Here is a 20,742-nt window from a genome sequence, read left to right on the forward strand (position 1 = left end):
TGACATGTCTCTCAGTCAGTGCGCATGATTCTGCGGCTCCCCTACAACTCTACTACGGGCACGCTCCAACTCACCTTGAATGGGGCGCACGCCAGTCCAGACCAATCCCCTTGCGGGAGGCCCAACCGGCAGCCAATCAGGTGAGAGAAAGGGGCGGGATTTGCAAGGAGGGACAGAAGGGAGGGCACGAGCGTGGGGGAGGCTGGGCTTTGCGCTTCCTCCCACTCCGGGGCTCTCCGCTCAGGCGCTAGTAAAAGGAGAGAGAGAAGGAGGGAGAGAGGAAAAAAACGGCTCCGTGTGTGGCGAGACAAGCGCGGCGGCGGCGGTGCAGGTGCAGGTGCAGGTGCTGTGTCTCATCGGGGATGCGGATGGAAGGACGGGGGAGGGAAGAAGGGACGAAGGGAGGCGAACGCGCCGGGGAGACGACACCGGATGCGAGAAGTCGCTAAAAAAAGAAAGAAAAAGGAAAAGGAGGAGAGAGGAGCGCTAGATAAGGAGGCGCAAGGTCGAATATGAGCCATCGTGGTCGAACGAACGGGGCACTTGGCGTGGCGCTAGCTGGCTGGCAATAGTATGATTTGGTATGTGGCCACTCTGATAGCAAGTGTATTCAGCACCAGAGGAACGGCCGCTCAAGGTGAGTCGAAGTGCAATATAATACCTCCCGTTGCATTTTTGCACACCATCTGTGCGTGCGTGCGTGCGAGAGAGCGAATGTGCTGCTGCTGTTGCAGCTACAGATATGCGTTGCTTTTTTTTTCTTGCACGAGATTTTGTTCCTCGAGGCTTACGCGCGCGCGCGCACACACACTCACACACGCACACACACAAGCAAAGGATTGGACTCTGAGCAATGGACTCTTGAGCAAGATTGATCATGCTTCATTCGTGTAGAACGCGTGGATGTGGGATCATAGCACGGCAGGTCCCATACTCCTATGAGAGGGGTGTGACCGTCTGAGTCCCTCCAAGGATGGAGCAAGTAGCTAAATAATGCATCACATGTCAGATTAATGCACTCTCAGCTTTGACAGGAGCCTGCAATATGCACTTTGGTGGGCTGTCGTGATAGTATAGTGTGTGTTCTACATACATTGTGCATCATCAAATGCATATCAGACTCTTTTTTTTTTTTTAAGTGTGGGCTCCCAGTCATACTCCATGTGCATTGACAGATGCACTCACTTAACCTTGCTTTCCCATTCATGTCCAGACGAGGGAGACACGGGCCAAGCTGTTGCCTGGTAACTGATCCCAGTGACTCCCCCCCCCCCACGTCCACGCATCCCAGTCGAAACTGCTCTGCTATTGCACACGTCTGGCGTGAAGTCTGATAGCGAGTGGGCTCTGAAAGCGTGGCTGTGTGTGTGTGTGTGTGTGTGTGTGTGTGTGTGTGTGTGTGTGTGTGTGTTTGAGAGTCTGCTTAGCTTTGCTGCAGTGAAGGTGACAGACTAGACAATTTCCTCTAAGAGCCACCAGGGCTTTTTTAGACACTCAACTGCAGAGAGTACCAGGCGTTTATTTACAGGGGGCCTTCAGTAGGGCCACACTGGAAAGATAAATATGACAAGAGTCATGTTAAATTTCAACTTCAGTCTTGCATGTTGAACAAATGCAAACATTTTTCTTGAAAAGAGGCACATTTTAAAATTAGTCACTCTATCGAGCTACCTATATGAAAAGTACACTATTAAAAATAAATGAAAATATACTTCCCTATGAAAAAATAACACACTAACCAAAGAAGTGCTTTTTGTGCTTTAAATTTAAGTGAGGTGGGGAAACGGTCAACAGTTCCTCTATTGAAAAAGTGTCTCCTTCCAAAATAGCACAACCATCTTAATCAGATGAATTTCATTTGTTTGTTTTCATTTTTTTTTTCACGGTCCAGGGAAACCTCTTTTTTGCCATCTCAATGACCTTAAGGCAGTTGAAATTAGGATTGTAAAATGTGTGTGCCCATGTGGAACTTGCCACATCTTGCTCACGCGAGGAGCAGACATCTAGTCTTTTTTTTTTTTTCAATTTAAGAGACATGTAAATACTGTTTTATTATTATTTTTCTATGGAAATACAAAGATAAATTTATGATTACATACTAAAATGAAAAGATAGTAAGCCTCCTAATTTTTTTGAAGTCTTAAAATTGTGGTCTTTTTTTAGAAAGCTTTGGTCATTGTCAGACTATCCATACGCCATTTTGTATATTTAGCTCACATTTATTTTGTAAAAAAAAAAAAAGTACGTGCTTAATGAAACCCTTGCTCCAAAGTGAAGCAAAGCTCGAAGATAACTTTTCCCCCTGAAATTTGATCTTCTTGTTGTGAATTCTGAGGGCCAGAAAGTGGAGATGCTGTGACAAGGTTGGTGGCAGATTCATGTCATCTCTAAATCAAAACTGCCAAGACAGTAAATGGGTCAAGTTTAGCTGGGATTATTTTTTTTCTGTGATGCGGGTGGCTGATGAGATGGTGCCAGAACGTGGAAGGTGATGTCAGTGAACTAAGATCTGAATGGGAAAATGCAAAGGCGAGACAATGACTATTTGGGCAGGGAATCAAACAGTGCATATTTAGTGAGAAGCATCACAGTCCTACCAACTGTGATGCACGTTCACATGAACATTCTGACATGGTGTGTTGTGCAAACTGGCAAACGATAGCCTGGTTTAAGCCTCAGGACAAGTCGACTGCTGAGCATCTGCGCTTTTTTTTTTCTTTTCCTCTCTCTCACTCACCCCGTCCGTCTGTTTCGCACGCTTCTGTGCATTCACTTGAGTATGCAACACATCCAGATTTATTGGAGAAGAACTGTCTCGCAATGCCGTTGACATTCACCCTTATGGTAGAGTTCTAGCAACGATTCTTACTTTACCATTATTGGAAGTAGATTTGGATAATCTATCCATCCATCCATCCATCCATCCAAAACCTTTAACTGATTAGAAAGTTAAAAAGTATCATGAATAAAATGATTTTTTTGTGGGGCTCCCAAGGAGAATTTCTGACTGTTAACAAAACTTTGTATTTGTTTAATTTTGCAACCGAGAGTAAAAGTCGACAAAGATCGTCAGATTATTGTTAAATTGTTGTTGAGTTGTGTGCGGGGGTTGGGTGGGTTCGTGTCATTATTTTTGTTTTCTGAGACGTGTTAAAAAAAAAATCTGAAAAAGTCAAATACAATTCCATTTTAAAAAGCTAAAATCGGCCATTTAAAAAGTCCAGCTGGAATTTTTGGGTTTTGAGTGTCATTCTTTTAAAGAAGCCTTGTGATTATAGTTGTAGTTTGAAGTGTTATTCAACTGTGCTCCATCATACTAAGGCTCGAGCTATTCAAATTTTTCCACTGGTGACCTTTGAGTGCAAGTGTCAAACATAAATGCCTTGAGAAAAGATTGCCCCGACTTAGATACAAGCCTTCCTTTGTCCGATATTTTTGCTTTGATTTGCGAGCACACATTTGCAATATGAGGACTGAATGGTGGCAGTGAACTCGACTCACTTCACAACAAGGAGCAGTTTGGCAGTTGTGAACAATTCTTCGAAAAGGAAACTTCAAGCAGTTTAATGGCACTCCCATTTGACGCTTACTTGACATGTTATAAGCTTAAAGCATGTTGATTTCGTCAATACATCTGCGCACTGCCTTCAACGCAGCAGGAAATTGCTTCCTCTGATGTTGTGTGTGTGTGTGTGTGTGTGTGTGTGTGTGTAAAATGACAACAAGAAACTCATTGCATCATACTCTCTCAAATTTAGCCATACCATGTTGAATCGAATTGTAATCCCACTGATTCAAATGTAAAAAGAACTGTCCTTGAATCGTAGTATCCCAGATACGTATCGCATCGTCTTTTATTGGAGAGATGTCGTAAATATGCTTTTGTTCCTCAACTTAATTTCAAATCTATTGACGGTGTTCTCCTGCAAAGACTGTGAAAAGGCCACAAAAATAGGGCGGGCAGGAACAATCAGCCTTGGTCACAGAAGTCCATCCATCCATCCATTTTCCGAACCGCTTTATCCTCACTAAGGTCGCGGCGGGTGCTGGCGCCTATCCCAGCTGTCTTGGGGCAGTAGGCGGGGGACACCCTGAACCGGTTGCCAGCCAATCGCAGGGCACACAGAGACGAACAACGACCCGCGCTCACACTCACATCCTAGGGACAATTTGGAGTGTTCAACCAGCCTGCCAAGCATGTTTTTGTAATGTGGGAGGAAACCCACGCAAGCACGGGGAGAACATGCAAAATCCACACAGGAAGGCCGGAGCTGGAATCGTACCCGGTACCTCTGCACTGTGAAGTCCACGTGCTAACCACTGGACTACCGGGCCGCCCGGTCACAGAAGTTTCTTTTCCAATTCATTTATTATTATTTGCTGCGGACTTGGGGGGGGGGGGGGGGGTTGTCTAGCATATGGTCTGGGAGAATGGAGGTCACTTCAACAAAGTCAACAGTGATTTGGCAACCAATCAAGGTGAAGCAGGAGCCACACCGTAAGCGGTAATTAAGTGACGGTGGCAGAATGTTGCTGTTTGAAGGGGACTATTTTCAGCTTTGTGTTCTTGTTTGACAGCATGCGGAAATCCCATGTGAACCGCGACTTGGCGATAGGGCTCTTGAAAAAAACAAAAAACAAAAAAACATTCATATGTAGTCAGCTTTTATTTGGGTAGGTGGTGAGACTTTCAATCACGTTTTCAAAGGCGTCCCCGGAGATTTGAGATTGGGCTTTAGACAGTTCGATAGCTCTGACTTCTGTTATTTCTGTCTGGGACATTGTGCAAGTCTGGATTTGGTGCAATGATGCTTTTATTTGTGCTGATACTGCTCATTACATCTGACATGTTACTGAAGAAAACCCTTTGTGAGTTTCATTCGTTGTGTGACCATGAATTTTCTCTGTCAAAATGAATTAATTTCATCATGAAACAAAATGTAAAGAAGTCAACAAGGATGATGAAGTGCAGTTTCCAAAACGTTCTGTCGTATTCATGGGTTGAATGCCTTTAACTCATTCACAGCCGTGGACATTTATTTTGTTCACTGGAATCTAAGAGTTTACTGCTACCAACAAATAGATTCACATTATTAGTCCATTTTTCAACAAGTAAGTGTGGAAGAGTGTCTCGTCCAACTTGTGTGAAATTCAGGTTTTTAAACCACTGAAATAACGAACAGACCCCTGTAGAGTTGCATCACTTTGGATTTGATATCAGCATAGCCTTTGAGTTGAAGATAGAGATTAGATTTTGAATCTCGGTTTGTCACAAGATGTCAATTTTCATTAGCGAATGTGTTCACTGTACGTACTATTGCTTTACTGTCCTCAATAACTCAATGCACCTTACAGGAATTTCAAAAATCTGCTTCAGAGCATCACCCCAAATGTTTTTAAAACTCAGCCCCCAAAGTCAGTTTTACTTGGCAGCATGAAATTTGGTTGTCATTTCCTATCACTTCAATTCCAGCTAAGAAACAGATAACATGAACCCAATCATTTTCCATAAGAAAGGAGCAGAGTGGAAGGTGTGTGTGTGTGTGTGTGTGTGTGTGTGTGTGTGTGTGTGTGTGTGTGTGCGCATGTGTGTGTGTGTGTGTAGAGTATGAATGCATGAAGGGGCTAAAAATATGCATGTATATATGTATGTGTACGTATGTACAGTATGCATATATATTTACACATTATCTGTATAAAAAATGAAAACCCTAAAACATTTTGATTAATGCCTTTGCCATTTGTGAAAGGGAGAAGGGGGAAAATATACATCCATCAATTGAACTGCTTTGGGGGAATTTTTTTTTATATATACTGTATATATATATAATTTGTTTATTTTATTTGTTTTAAGACCATATCGCTAAATCCTAATCAGTTAAACCAAACTTTAGTTTTTGTTGAAAATTTGCATTAACAGAATCCCCAATGTCGATAAATTCGAAACAGACAGCAGGATTCAGATGCTATCTTCGGCCATGTATGGCATATTATTAAACTTATTAACTTTAATTCAGAAGTGCCTTGTCATGTGCACTTGGGAGCTGCAATGTGTTGCTTCTCCCTTTGTGCCTTTGGCAAGCCACGGACGGCCATCTTTCTCTCCTTGTCTGTTCTGCACCGGAGTTTTTGCGCAGGTGTCAGCACATCCACAGCATCCCTGACTGAGCATGCCGCATCAGAGCATGCAGCAATTAAAAGAGGGCGAAATAATAAAGACAGCTATCTGGACTGGCCGTGAAGCAGCAAACACGACTGGTGGGCGAGGCCCCTTGTGTTGTTAGTCTTAAACTTGACGCAACCCCCTTTCACTCCATCCACTATTTAAAAAATTGTAGCAACTGTTTTGGACGTCCATGGCAATTTTCCAGCCACATTTGTCAGTTGTCTTCAGTCTCTCCCTACTGTGCGTACCACCACCCACTTTCCCAGTTCCAGCCGTGGTCATCTCGCAGCAAACTTCTAAAAACTTTCAAGCCGCTCACATGCTTCACTATCCCTACCGAGTGAAAAACATTAAAGGCACCCTTCTGAATACATCTTATAAATAATATCGCAAGAGTTATTTTAAACACAGTCTCGTTGAATTGTAACATACACAAACACAAGGCTTTCTGCGACGCCACTAGCCCCTTCATGCATTCATACACACACACACACACACATTCCCTGATGTGACCTTCAGCCATGCAGCCTGGCATTCAATTACCTCTCTGTCAGTGGCCCATCCAGCCCGGTGGCTGCGCGCCCTTGAGAGGCTTTCTGCAGCCATTTGGTCCAGGGATCCTACTGTACGTGCCGTTACATTCTCCTCAAAGTAAGCTTGTAGACAATCATCCCCCTTTGTAGCTTTGTGCTGCTTTATAAGTGAGGCGGGATTGACAGTGAGCATATGATAAACATCCAGCCACTTCATGCTTTGTTCTCGTCTCATATTTTGTTAAAATTGTGAATTTTACCACTTAAAATGTCAATGTTTCACCATTTATCTACTGTCTAACAACATGCTTTGGTTGACTCGATTGTAGCCCAGAATGTGCTTTCTGAGAGTATTATGTGAAGTAGTCAGTGGGAGGATTTTTGTGCTGTTTGCATGCGTTTGAAAACAAGTTGAAATCTGCGGTGGTATTAATCTCACGTGCCCTGCCATCATTCTGCCTGAAAGATTGGCATGTTGTTATGGACAGCTGCCTTCTGATGGGCCTTGAACAGAAGTTTTTCATTTGTTTATGTAGTTTATCATCACAGTATGGGATACATGTTTTTATTTTTCATGTCACTTGTGGTCCATTGGTGCTTTGCACTATCATGAACTAAATCTCACAGCAGTACAAATTAATTCAAGCTTTTACTCGCCACGGTTTAACCTATTTCCAGTGATTCATGTACCCCAACACAAGGAAACTACATGTTTTGAGTAAGATTTCAAGTATCATTAAGTTAAAAATTATCTACATTTTAACAAGTTGACTACTGAAGACTAAAACAAAAATAAAGTAAAATTACTCATCCTTTGAAAAAGCCTGGTAGATGAACAGGAGCCTCAAGGCTTGCAGAAATGGCCAGTCCTGTTAATGGCAAGCGTATTTGGTCATTTCAAGCTCGTAATTAGCAGTTTTACTTTTAGCCATATGCTAATTATGATTCCACAATTATTAGCCTGGGAACTCTTCACAAGATCAAAAAATAATGTCATGCCAGGAACCAGAATTCTCCTGAATATCAGCTGCAGAAATCCATGGATTGTTATTTTTCTCCCCCCTCTCATTCAGTGGTGGATTTGAGTTTATGCTTAATGTCAAGTGACTCTACTTAGCGAAAGCAAAAAATATGGCCAGAGTGAAGTTGCAGAGGAAATCTGAATCAGTCAGTACGGCCGTGAATTCAAAAGCCTTAGATATCTATTGGCCCGTCACTCGAAGCAACGGTTAAAAAAAAAAAATGGTTTAATGTCATTGCTTTGCATTTCAAAACCACCCGGGCCAAATATGCCCTGCCCTCAAAAGACACCACTTTTGTGTGTTCGGCTTTTATCAGCATGCACTGTTGTATACATCTATATATTTCAAAAGGGAATCTACCAAGCCTTTCAGCAGTTTAGACTTTGGACTATGATATAATGCAGTCAACAGAAGGAAGCATGCTGTTGTTTAAGTAATGGTAAAATATATCCACCTTTAAGTGTCACTCACGTGGATTTTGTTATACAGGATATTAAAGTTGCAGCCACCAGTGATTCATGTACCCCAACACAAGGAAACTAGCTAGCTAGCTATCATTATTTGAACGGAATATTGAAGTCCCACCCAGTGCTTCTAAACTTGTCTATGTTTGTTTGTTTGTCCATTTTCCCTTCATCCGACAACTTTTAAATCCTTCCTTGTGATAACTGAGCACTTTAAGCTAACGTTACTAGCTTGTTGCTGTTATCGAATTGTATTCTGTCCATGGCTACCAAAATCCCAGCCTCTAAAACTGTTTTTGTTTGGATTAAAAATGCAATGAGTTGATTTTTAAATGGATTTTATGGATTGGGTCATCTTTAAAACTTCAAAATGTAAAGCTAACCATCTCGTTTGGGCTAAAATAAGTGTCCGTAGAATACAATTGGGGATTTACAGATTTAACAGTGATATTAAGTGTTGATAACTCACTAAGTGAATATTTGGACATGGTAATACACTGTAGCTTTATTTATATCCCTCTTTTGGCCAAGAGGCACAATAGCAAAGCAGATTCCATCAGATGAGTCTGAAAAAATATATAATTTGATTTAATCTTCATCTTTCTCAGAGCAGAATCTGCACCGGCTGAAACGGCCAAAGTGGATTAACTGTATGTCAGGATAATGCCGATTAAAATGATAAACACACTCACTAAGTGATCCATATGGCCATTCAGAGATGGAGTCCAAGCTTTGGTTTGTAGTGGAAAGCAGGTGGAGAAAACGTCTGGGCTTTGTTTCCAATTTGTCAAAAACAATCCTGCAGGTCATTGTAGTATAGTCTCATTGCCCTAAGGGCTGTTTTTGGTAACCGTTTTCCAATTTCTTTCCACTATTCCTTTTCACATAGTTTCCATTCTGCCTGTTACACATCTTATTCTACCTCTGAAGTTGGGCAACTTGCATTTTTGTGAAGATTATATATTTTACACCATGGTTTCAAACAAGAGTTAGGGTTGTAAATGATGGTTTTATGAGTAGTTCAGGGTCCCCAAATGAGTTAGCATTTTTTTCAGGTAGGTTAGAAACCAAGGTTAGGGTTTAAAATTAAGGTTCGAAACCTGGGTCGGGGTTTAAAATTAGTATTTGAAGTCACGGTTAGTCTTTTAAATTAAGGTTTCAAGACTAGATTAGGGTTGGAAACAAGGGTTAGGTTTGAAACCAAGGCCATAGTTTCAAACTAGGGTTTCATGTCTCGATTAGAGTGTTAAAATAGTGTTTGTAGCCAACGTTTGCAGTGAGAATTAGTGATTCAGTCTGTAATGCCCATGTGTCTGTAATGACTTTTGTCCACTTAAACCTTTACGTCGAAATTAATAGATTGATGGGTTGGATTATTCTGCTAATGAATTACCATTTTGTTCGTTGGGAGTGAAATATCAGTGCTTGAATGTGTGGTCAGAGGGGCTGGCAAACTGGAGAAAGTCCATTCGTGGAGTGAGCGTTTTGCTGAGACAGGTAGGCCACGTTCAGGCCCCGTGGCAGCCATCTTAGATCAATGGAAGCTTTCGGCAGCTGTACGGCACTGTCCACTAAACTCTGCGCCTCTTTATTGTCGACGTGCAATAAAGAGAATGGCATTTTAATGTATTGGAGTCAATTTGTTGATGGAACCACCTAATTACATCCTCAGGTGTCCACGGAGTGAGAGAGGAGCCTCGGTTTGTGACGGCGCGCGCTGGAGAGAGCGTGATCCTGGGGTGCGACGTGTCCCCTCCCCTGGATGGCCAGCAGCCCCCCTACGTGGTGGAGTGGTTCAAGTTCGGAGTGCCTATTCCTTTCTTCATCAACTTCCGCTTCTACCCTCCCCATGTGGACCCAGAGTACACTGGTGAGCACAGACAGCAGAAGTAGCCATTCTTTGCCACGACACGCGTCATAAGACAAATACAAGAGAAGACACGGCAACTTTATTTCCAACACAGGGCAGCTCAATGTGCTTTACACAACCCAGAGCACAACACAATGAAATCATTTGGAAGCACAGCAGCTGAAGACATTTGCAAAACAGTGAGAACAAGAAGTAGCTTATTGAAATTAAGAAAAAAAAACATACATTGATAACTTAAATTCATTTACAAAGAATCGATTTGACGGCATTTACAAGCAAAGTAAAGAAATAAACTTTTTGTTCAACGGCTTTCCAGCCTGTGTTGGGATTTTAAATGAAGGTCAGAGTTTAAAGTTCATATTTTGGGGTAGGATTTCAAACAATAGGGTTTTGCACACACATACATACACACACACAGACAAACGCCTCCTATCAGAAATAGCGGTAACACAAATGAATGACTGTGTCGCCGAGTGATTGATCTATGACTCACGCGGTTGAGTGAAAGTGAAAGCTGCGTCTATTTGAGATGCGTTACATGCCGCATGAATCACTTCATAACCTTAAAAAAATCCTCCTGTGCTGATTTCGTCAATATGTCTGCGCACTGCCTTCAACGCAGCAGGAAATTGCTTCCTCTGTGTGTGTGTGTGTGTGTGTGTGTGTGTCTGTGTGTCTGTGTGTCTGTGTGTCTGTGTGTCTGTGTGTCTGTGTGTGCGCGCGCGCGTATGACAAGATGGCGAACTGTCAGAATGGGGTCACGTTTATCCCCTCCTGTTGGTTCCTCTTTACCGCGCCACAAACCTCACCCTGGGCTGTTAATATATTGTCAAAGTCACAACATATAAGTCACAGCATGACTGCAGTTCAAGTCCTGAATTTGAAAATGACGACGCATTGACAACAATTTCTCATTTGTTTGTTTGTTTGTTTTTAAAGGGGTTCCCTTTCGTGTAGTGGGGATCCTACGGGAGTGTGTCATTGTTGACTTGGTTTTGCGCGATGAGGAAAGAGGCCCCTTCAAACCGCGTCATGTTGGCTGTGCAAGAAAAGCAACATGAACGCCACCATCTCTGTAAAGAACATTTAAGGTTTCAAACAAGGGTTAAGGTTCCAAATTAGTGTTTGAAGCAAGGATTGGGGTTCAAACAAAGGCTAAGGTTTCAAGTAGGGGTTTAATGTTGCCGATTTCGATACTGATCACATGAGCGAGGTTGGTGTTAAAACAATGAGTGGGGTTTCAAAATGGGATTGGAAGCCAAGTATTGGGTTTGGTATTTGAGTTTCAAAATAAGGCTTTGGTTCAAAATAGGGTTTGGACCTAGAATTAGGGTTTCAAAATGAGGTTTGAAAAATAAGCCAGGGTTAGGGTTTTTATGGTAGGCCTTCTAATTAGGCTTTTAAACTAGGTTTATGGTTTTGGAAATAGGGCTAGAAGGGTTAGGTTTTCAAATTAAACACGTCCGTCCCCTTTTCCAGTCAGGAAAAACAGCAGTAGTAAGTGCAATTATCTCAATTCATCGACCATTTGAACTCAGTTGCTAACCAAAACAGCAACACATATCGAGGCATGTAAACAAGCAGTCCACAATGTTGTGTGTTCATCAGCTGTATACATTCTCAAGGTCACCGAACTTTGGATGCAAATCATCCATAATGAAAAGATCTCTTCTTGCTAAACGATAGACTTTGCATACCCCCTCGCAGAGTATATTATCTCCCCTTCATTACCGCGTGTGGTTTTCCCGCGGCTATATGGAAATTAGAGCATTTAACAACATCTATTTTTGTGCCAACTCAAAGCAAAGACTCCATCAATAATTCAGCCACGCAGCTTGTGAGATTTTTAGCGTCTGATTCTCAGGCTCTGGGCCAAGCTGCTGGCGTGAAGATCATATATCTTTCAACAACAGATCCCTGGCGTTTGGAGCGATGTGTGCAGGGTAAGTCATGGCCTGTAGATGCGAAATGATGTTTTGAAGCAGGACTGACGATTATTTGCGTAAACAAACAAGGGAATGTGGAAAAGCCCACTTTAAAGTGATTTTTCCCTTTTCTCTGTGAACGGTATTCGGTGGTCACTTGATCTAAGGATAAGATTCTTGCTTATGGTGTGACAAGTCCTCGGTTTAGATTCCAGATGATTCCTCTTTTAAATCATTTGTCCTCTTTTTCTTTGGAAATGTTCACACAGTGGCCCATATGACTAGTAACCTGGCCATTAATGATAAGATAAGATAAGAAAACCTTTATTAGTCTCGCAATGGAGAAATTCCTAATTCACAGCAATGTAATAATGAGCAGTAATGGCTCATCGGTCAACTAAAATGTCAGACTTTTTGTGTCTCTTCATGGGTTCTTCAGACTTGTTTATGCGTCTACTCATGATAGACATGCAAACGAAAAAATTGGCTTTGTGGGCTGAATTTTCAGTTTTGTGTGTCATAGTAACAACAGGCAATGACGAAAACACACAGTCTTTGCAATTTAAGTCCATTTTTGGAGGTACGTTTTGATGAATGTGAAGCCTCCCAAAATGTTGGTTTTTCTGGCCTAAAATCGTGATCAAGATGCATTGCGATTCACTTAAGCAGCACCCACTCACTTGATCTTCAAAAAAGTAAAGCCACAGATAGAGTTGTGACATCATATGCATAAAGAAAAAAAAGACAAAAGACACTACCCATCCTGACTCGGCCCCTCATTGGCCAGCCCAAAAATAGACCTGACTTCTTTCAAACAAACAGCCTTTCTTTTCATGCAGGACTGCAGTCACCGCGCTCCCCTCCTCCCCGTGACTCCATCGATTTGCTGTTAACATCAACAACAACAAAAAATCCACCCAGGTGACGGCGGCGATCCTGCGGTCAACTCATCTGCGCGTCACCTGAAGTATAATTCCGCAAAAGCACATCGGCAGCCTCGACTCCAAGGAACAATAAACGGATCATATATAGAGTTTCTACATCAAAGTTTGCAAAGATGCTCTATCTCAGGACACTTTTCAGGCCCGGCAGAAGCGAATGTTTTAGTCTGTTGGGCTGTCAAAGGCCTCCGCATGAGCAGTGGGTCCAAAGCTGCTAGACAGACAGGCGAGAGGCAGTGGATTTGGGCAGCCTCACTTTCCTCAACTTCTTCCCTTGTGATTTGCTCCTGTTTGAATTCCAATTTATCTTGAACTGTGAAGAAGGAGTGGGGGGGGGGGGGGGGGGGAGTGACAGACTGTGAAACATATGTCTTCTTTGAGATGGAAGGCCGGACTTTGAGATGGATACTTTTGAATCATCTTAAATTGTGGCCTCTAGGAATTACCTGCGAAGCAGCTGCCCTGTTTTCCAGCAATTTAGCCAACAGCACGTTTATTTGAGCTGGGAAATAAACTTATTTGCACTTTATGCTGAGACTTCAGAGGCCGTCACAAGCCTGTGATGACTGTGTGCTAAAACCAGACTACACCCTTGACTGGGCGGTAGTCATCCGCAGGCTGGTCTTGCTGACTGTGGCCGAAAGGCAGACTACACCCTTAAATGGTTGCCGGCAGTCACAGTCTTTTTCTAGCTAACTGTGGGTGAAAGGCAGACTAACCCTGGACTGGTCTCTAATCACCCGCAATCACTAAGCGGCAATCGATCCCACTCTGACCGCACAAGACTCATCCCTGTGAACCGTGACATAGCCAATGACCTAGTCCATGAACATGTATGATTTCCTGACAACTTTTGTCTTGCGTTTCCCATGCGTCCGCAGGTCGAGCCTCTCTGCATGGGAAGGCCTCCCTGCAGATCGAGCCGGTGCGCTCAGAGGACCAGGGCTGGTACGAGTGCCGGGTCCTGATGCTGGAGCAACAGTATGACACCTTCCACAACGGCAGCTGGGTGCACCTCACGGTCAACGGTGAGTCTTCCAGCATCATTCGGCCTACTTTCTCCACTGGGCCATTCGTGTAAGCTGGTCACGCACAAACTCACCATCCACATCAACATTACATCCTGTGCTTCTTTTCGTACTTACGTGACAGTTCATGTTAAACAATTATTTCTTTGCTAGGGGTAATCTGCAACTTTTAATACATTCTCCTCCTCAGCTATCATTAAAGTTGAGAGGAGTATCTTAATCATTGGTATGAATATAACAGTGGTTCACTCATTTTTTAGACTTCAATACTAAAATGTTTCTTAAAATATTTTACATTTCCCCATTACAACGAGGGCGGCCCAGTGGTCGACTGGTCAGCATGTCGGCCTCACAGTGCATAGTTGCAGGGTTCGATTACGGCTCTGGCCTTCCTGTGTAGAGTTTGCATGTTCTCCGTGTTTTCCGCCCTCCTCCCACATTCCAAAAGCATGCATGACAGGCTAATGGAACACTCACAATTGTCCCTAGGTGTGAGTGTGGGCGCGGATAGTTGTTCGTCTATGTGTCCCCTGCGATTGGCTGGCAAACATTCAGGGTGTCCCCCGCCTACTGCCCAAAGATAGCTGGGATAGGCTACAGCACACCCGCGACCCTTGTGAGGATAAGCAGATCAGAAAATGGATGGATGGCTGGATGGATGTTACAATGAGAATGAATACTTCTACTACTACTACAACTACAAGGCTTTACATGAGCAGGATTTTGGAAATGATCAGCAAGTTAAAAAAAAAGAAGCTATATACTAATAACAGACCCAATCAGAAGATGGACTATCCAATCTGAAAAAGATTTTTTTTTTGTTTTGCACTTTTGATTAGATTTTTGCTCCTTTTATAAAAGCATCCGGTCTTTCTAAAATGTGCAAAAGGTCCCAATGATGTGCGTTTTCCTGAGACCAATTCGAGCAAGCTTCCGTTATTGATTGTGGTTTGTTTAAGGCAGTTATGAGACGTCGTCTGCGAGCTATCTAAGTGATGTGTGGGAAAATAACCTATCTGCACCTTTGCATCTCTCCGCCAAGCCCCCAAGTACATTCGTCAGTTCTATCCAGTGTACTGTGTTTTATGTGAAGAATGCATTTTTGGGGGGAGAGGGGCAGATGTGTGCAATGCAACAACCATTTCCTTTCCTGCACTATGCAGCACTTTTACTCAAGTGTGGAAAGTTGTTCATATTTTACACATACTTTCACAGGTCTCTCAACCTCCTGTGTCATTCACACGTGTATTTCTGGTGTGTGAAATGTGATTATGCATATGTTTTACAGAAGATTGCAGAGCTCCCCATTGAATAATGATGACAAGTTGTCGCATGTGGAACAGTGTACTGTAGAGCGACGGCCCCCCAACCTTATTTTCCCCAAGGACCGGTTTAATGTCAGACAATATTTTCACCATGCATGAAATCTGTGGTAATTTCTAAACATGTCATCAAGAATCATGACACGAGTAACGTCCTATGTGGCTGCAACACTCTCTGGTCGCTATGGAAACGTTTACACATGCCTTCAAAATAAGATACACCGCAAATACAAAGTGCATGAAAAATACGACTCACTATCGCCGCATATTATGCAGAGTGGGCTTGGTACGTGGGAATCTCCCGTTGAGATCAATCTGTATTTTAAGTAGGACCCCTGATACTGTCGATTAAATGCAGCCTTCTTTTTCTTGAAAGTCGTAGGCTCTTCTTCTGTCTCCTGGTTGGGCCTTTTCCTCTTCCCAAATAAACTTTGCAAAGACGTTTGCTTTTTACTCACTTTGCTAGCTCGTGGGTTTCATTTTAACCTAGCACGTGACCGAGAAGCGCACCTGGCCTGCGTCAAGAATGACATACTCTTGACGGATGTACCAGAGAATCCAGTAATTTTTCAAAATAAAACATCTTTCATCTTCCGAAATTAATAAAACGGAAGTAATGTGAGTTATTTATTCTTTCTGTGCAACACGGTACCAAACGACCCAAGGACTGGTACCGGTCCGTGGCCCAGGGGTTGGGGACCACTGCTATAGAGGACCATTTATAAAGCCCGCAACCCTGCATAATCATGCCATAGTAAAACACGCTGATGTTTTTTTTTCTTTTTTCTATGGCGTTGGGATGCTTCACAGCAATGGCGCCTGTTTCTGCGTGAGCCTCCGTCCCGCGTGGGGACTGAATAGGTCAGACTGTTGCGCCCGGCGTCACCTGCGAGCTTTTATGAATGTCTTGTTATTGTGGGGGCATACTGCACCTCTGTCGCTTTGCCTCATCAGTATTCACGCTCAATATCCTGTTTCAGAGATCTTCACTCTTGTCAGGCCTTTCAACAGCAACTAATAATATCCGTAGTAATGTCATCAACATTCAGACTTTTCGTTGTGTGGATGCTGGGAATCTAACATTGACAAGTCATTGTTTTTCATTGTTCTTTGTGTGTGAAAGCAGAGTTGCAAGACAAAAGGAACCCACACTGAGGTCCACCCTAGTTTGGTCGGATTTGTGGATTTTGCATATTGCCCCCATGCTTGGGTGGGTTTCTCCAAAATCATGTTAAGCTCATTGAAGATTCCAAATTGGCCATAGGTCTTAATGTGAGTGAGGATGGTTGTTGGTCAGTATGTTCCAAAAATGGCCTTGATAAAGCCAAAAGGAGCATTTTTTTATGTATTGTATCAAGTATATTATACCGGTCAACTGCCAATTTTAATCAGATACTGTATTTATGTGTCCCTAAGCGTATTTTTGATGCTGAGTGTTGAAAATGACGCAAGTATAATCATAATTTAAAAACGACACCGAGTTTGTATATAAATTGTGGCATCCAGACAAGATGCATATTCCGCGTCTAAGGCACAGCTAGCTAGCTAAATGCATGCTGTACTCGTAGAAATTGAGTATGTCTTTACTAAGTAACTTGCACCCACCATTCTAACAATATTGTAAAGAATGTGACACTACTTTGTTGTCAATGAATATTATTAGTTTGCTAATAAATAAATGTGGAAAAAAAAGGTAACAGGATGTAATTTTTTCGCCCTTAACATCTGCTCCTACATGGTAAGGAAGGCTGGGTTGTTTTCCTTTTCCTATGCTTATTCCCAAACACTGCCTGTCACAATGCTGGTTAAAATGGGTTGGTTTTGTCAGGAAGAGCATCCGTTGTTAAAATAAATAAATAAAGAAATTGCGGTAATAACATAATTAATCATTATTAATACAACCTTAGCTTTACTGAGAACCTGATAGGCCATTTCTTGGTAGCTTTAACTTTTCAATCTGGGTAGTTTCTACCCCTTGGTGGATATTATTCTTGACCCATGGTGCTAGGTCAAATCTTCAACCTAGTGTACTGGGTATACTGTATGTAACCCAGGATTGACAATGTCTCTTTTGGACCCAGCTCTAGGTTAGCTATCTTTAGATATTTAAAATGAATAAATGTGGCTTTAAAAAAAAAACATTGTTGAATAACACTGTACTTAGTATTTTCTGCCATCTACTCTAAATGTAATATAACAAAATGATGAAATGATTGTTAATTTTCTCGAGAATTGATTCGGCAATTTTAGTCAGTCTCCTTTTCTCAGTCCAAACTCCTGGCATACAACTGCCATTAGAAAGGCAACAGGGCAGCAGTGATGCCATGGCATTGCCTCAAAGCACTACAAGTCCAGTTGGGTTCCCTCTGAAGACCCCTGAAAGATAATATTACAATGCTGGTGTCGGTTCAGAGTGCGCACATCAAACAAGTGGCGAGTGGAAGTGGTGTTAGGCAAGCAGGTGCTGTCCTCGTGTGCATAGCCATTTGCTTTTTTTTGCCTGTTTACACACACACACACACACACACACACACACACATACACGTGCACCTCCTTTGGAGTTCCTGTTCGGTGGCCTTCGCTTCCTGCCAAGCGGACGGCACATTAGTGCCCACTCAGTGGCAGGTGTCAGATGGCGAGGCCTTGTGCCCGAAAAAGGACAGTGAGGCCAGTCTCCCTCCGGTCTGCCTCCCTCCTCCTCTTCCTCTTCGTCTTCCTCCTGTCTAGTCTGCCTGGTGCTTCCCTTCACTGTGCTTTTCACGCATCACTCAGCTTTGCAGACATCAAGACAGCACTCAACATAAGAAAGAAAAAAAACTGTGTCATGGGCATTGACTGCCATTTTGATCCTAATGGGCAAGATGCAGGCTTATTAGCATATCCTTATTAGGAGTGGAATTAATTTATTTGATCAACCATGGGAATAATTAATACAGAGGTACCTTGACTTACAAGTTCATTTCCTTCTGTAATCATGCATGAAGCTTAAATCCATTATATCGCAAATCACCTTTCCCCATTGAAACAAATAGAAATATCATTAATCTGTTCCAGCCCCTTACAGAAAATGCAATGTGTTTTAATGAGATAAATAGTGCCCTACAATATTGTACTTTATGAAACTATATTATTAAGAAATCAATAAAATCGAAAAAAATATCTACATCAATGTACTGGAGAATAGTTGTTCACCTGGTTGGCTCAACCACTTCGCTAGACATGTACGCCCCCAAGCCCTAAGTTTTTGTCAAATTTGTCATTAATTGAATAGTCATTACGCTGCAGCCCACTGGGACAGATGGATGGACGGATATACTGTACCATAGTGTAAATGGACGTCTTTACAGTCTAGATGTCTGAGTTCCTCTCATATCCTTTCAGAGGATAAATAAAATATGACTGTGACTACTCAATGTCTAAATGTTTTTGCTGTACTGGTTGGTGGTCACCACTCAAGGGTGAGCGATCCTCCAAAGAACATGTTCGTGTCGGCAGGGATGCGTGCCTCCAACTGAGCTCAACAATGGGACGCAGACCTCTTTAATGAGTATAATGGGTGGGCTGCTGCAAGTAGGACAACATTGTGACGCTAGGTGTATTTTTTTTAGCAGAGTATCTGCAGTTTTTCGCTGTACCTGACAATGAAGTCCCAAGTTGACCGATGTACCCACTGCCGCCGCGCTATGTGTGCCGCTTGTTTGCTGTCACACCGTGCTCATTCTCACAAGAGGCAACGGAATTGGGGTTAGAATTCAGAGTAGCAATAGAACAACATTCGCTGTGGTTATGTAATAAATATGTAGATCAACAGCTCCTGTGTGTGTGAATCTTATGTGGGGTTGGTCACGTCAGATCAGCCCCTGCATACCTGTATACCTGTATACCCAAAGTGAGTTTATTAGGGAGCAAACTGGAGATATAGACAGCGTTTATAGTTGGAATGGCGCCGCGTAGCAACTTTCCCGGCAGCAATTAAGTGGCCCACTTGAAATCTCTCTTTAAAATGAGCACCCTGGCCCTATTTATCATCAGTCTACTGAAAAGGAGAAGAACAAAATCGAAGGAAGGTTTATTGGCCCTCTGGGTTGCTGGTGACGAGGTTCTCAGTGGCTGCCGGTGTATCTTAGGAGCATCGGGGGTAATGCGAGGACATCACCGAGAGGCTCTTTTTGAATTTTAAAGGAGTATGGTGTTTAGGGGAGCTCTTTTTTGTCAGTTATCAAAGCCATCCCTCTAAACATGTAGCTTTTAGTTTAAAGTTTAAACTGCAATAGAGTAAATAATCGCCTTTTCCCAAGCAGACACTTTCAATTAAACACATGGTACTCTCTGCAGCTGACAATATACAAATAAATGCCTCTCCTCGAATAACATCCACTTAAATAAACATCTGTTATTCTCTGCAGCTTAGTCGAATGCATCTCCCCAAATAGACACCTGCGAAAAATGCAAACCTCACAATATGCCAGTTACAGTATGTCTATGCCATACACTTAAGAAAAATAAACACCTCACTCTCCCTTTTTTTCCCCAGGTTCATATATGCTATTGTTCATACACGTACATCATAGAACTGCTGGACATTTCACCGAAAGCCAAATTTAGCAAATTCTTTTGTCAGTTGTGTCACTAATTATCTGCAGTTGAGTCAGTGAAACGCCCCCCTCCAAATACTGGAGACCACCTTCGAATAAATCTGCCCAAGTCGTGTGTGTGTTTGGATCTGACCAACTTTGGCAGTGTATATCTGTCATATCAAATTTGAGAGCTAATGCTTTGCTGTTAACAGATTTGAGTAACTTTTGCCTGCTTTTTATTTCCCGGCAGCGCCGCCAACTTTTACATCGACGCCGCCGCAGTATGTGGAGGCAAAGGAAGGTGGCAGCATCCTGCTCAGCTGCTTTGCCCAGGGAAACCCCAAACCTATAATCAGCTGGCTACGGGAGGGGGAAGAGCTTGTCACCAACGCTAAATATTCGGTAAGAGGAAAAAAAAATGCACCACGGCTGCAGGTCAGATGTATGAATCTGTACTATGACAGAAGCTCATATTGTATTTGTGTATTTTATTTTTTATTTCATTGTGTTTTTATATTCACCCATATGTATTTTTTAATCTAAGTTTTTATGTAGTTATGTTTTATTTTGTACTTTGTTTCCTTTAGTTATACAGTAAGTATTCTCTAGTGAGGAATTAATATTATATTGGTCTTCATTTAAGATAACATATTTAAAAATCCAGAAATAAGCGGACTGCATATCAGTTGTCCTCTGATGTTTTTCTTCTTGGGAAACGCATGCAAAGATGATTGTTCAAGTGTGTGTGCGTGTGTTTTCTGGCGTGTTTGCTCACCAGCAGGCTCTCGCTTCCACAGAGACTTGCCAGAGAAATGCAGGAATGTGTCAGACAGGGGCTGGAGATGGGGCGTGGGGGTGGGGGAGGGTTGGTCGTCATGATGCTGGCTTTACTTA

At 42.5% G+C, this 20,742-nt stretch overlaps 1 protein-coding gene across 5 annotated transcripts in view; it reads left to right on the plus strand.

Moving 5' to 3' along the window:
- Positions 1-240: 240 nt before the first annotated feature.
- The window catches only part of igsf9ba (immunoglobulin superfamily, member 9Ba), a 53,516-nt gene continuing 33,014 nt past the window's right edge, over positions 241-20,742 (plus strand). For all 5 annotated transcript variants that reach the window (XR_015102431.1, XR_015102432.1, XM_086125205.1 and 2 more), the window contains exons 1-4: positions 241-637; positions 9,858-10,055; positions 13,803-13,949; positions 20,099-20,250. Coding sequence is in view for 3 of the 5 variants with exons in the window: in XM_086125205.1 (XP_085981331.1) it covers positions 574-637; positions 9,858-10,055; positions 13,803-13,949; positions 20,099-20,250 (561 nt within the window). In the remaining 2 variants the exon portion in view is untranslated. The remainder of the gene's footprint in view (positions 638-9,857; positions 10,056-13,802; positions 13,950-20,098; positions 20,251-20,742) is intronic.

Source organism: Hippocampus guttulatus, chromosome 12, assembly GCF_054856545.1.
Source record: "Hippocampus guttulatus isolate MCC_2025c chromosome 12, RoL_Hgut_1.0, whole genome shotgun sequence".
NCBI lineage: Eukaryota > Metazoa > Chordata > Actinopteri > Syngnathiformes > Syngnathidae > Hippocampus > Hippocampus guttulatus.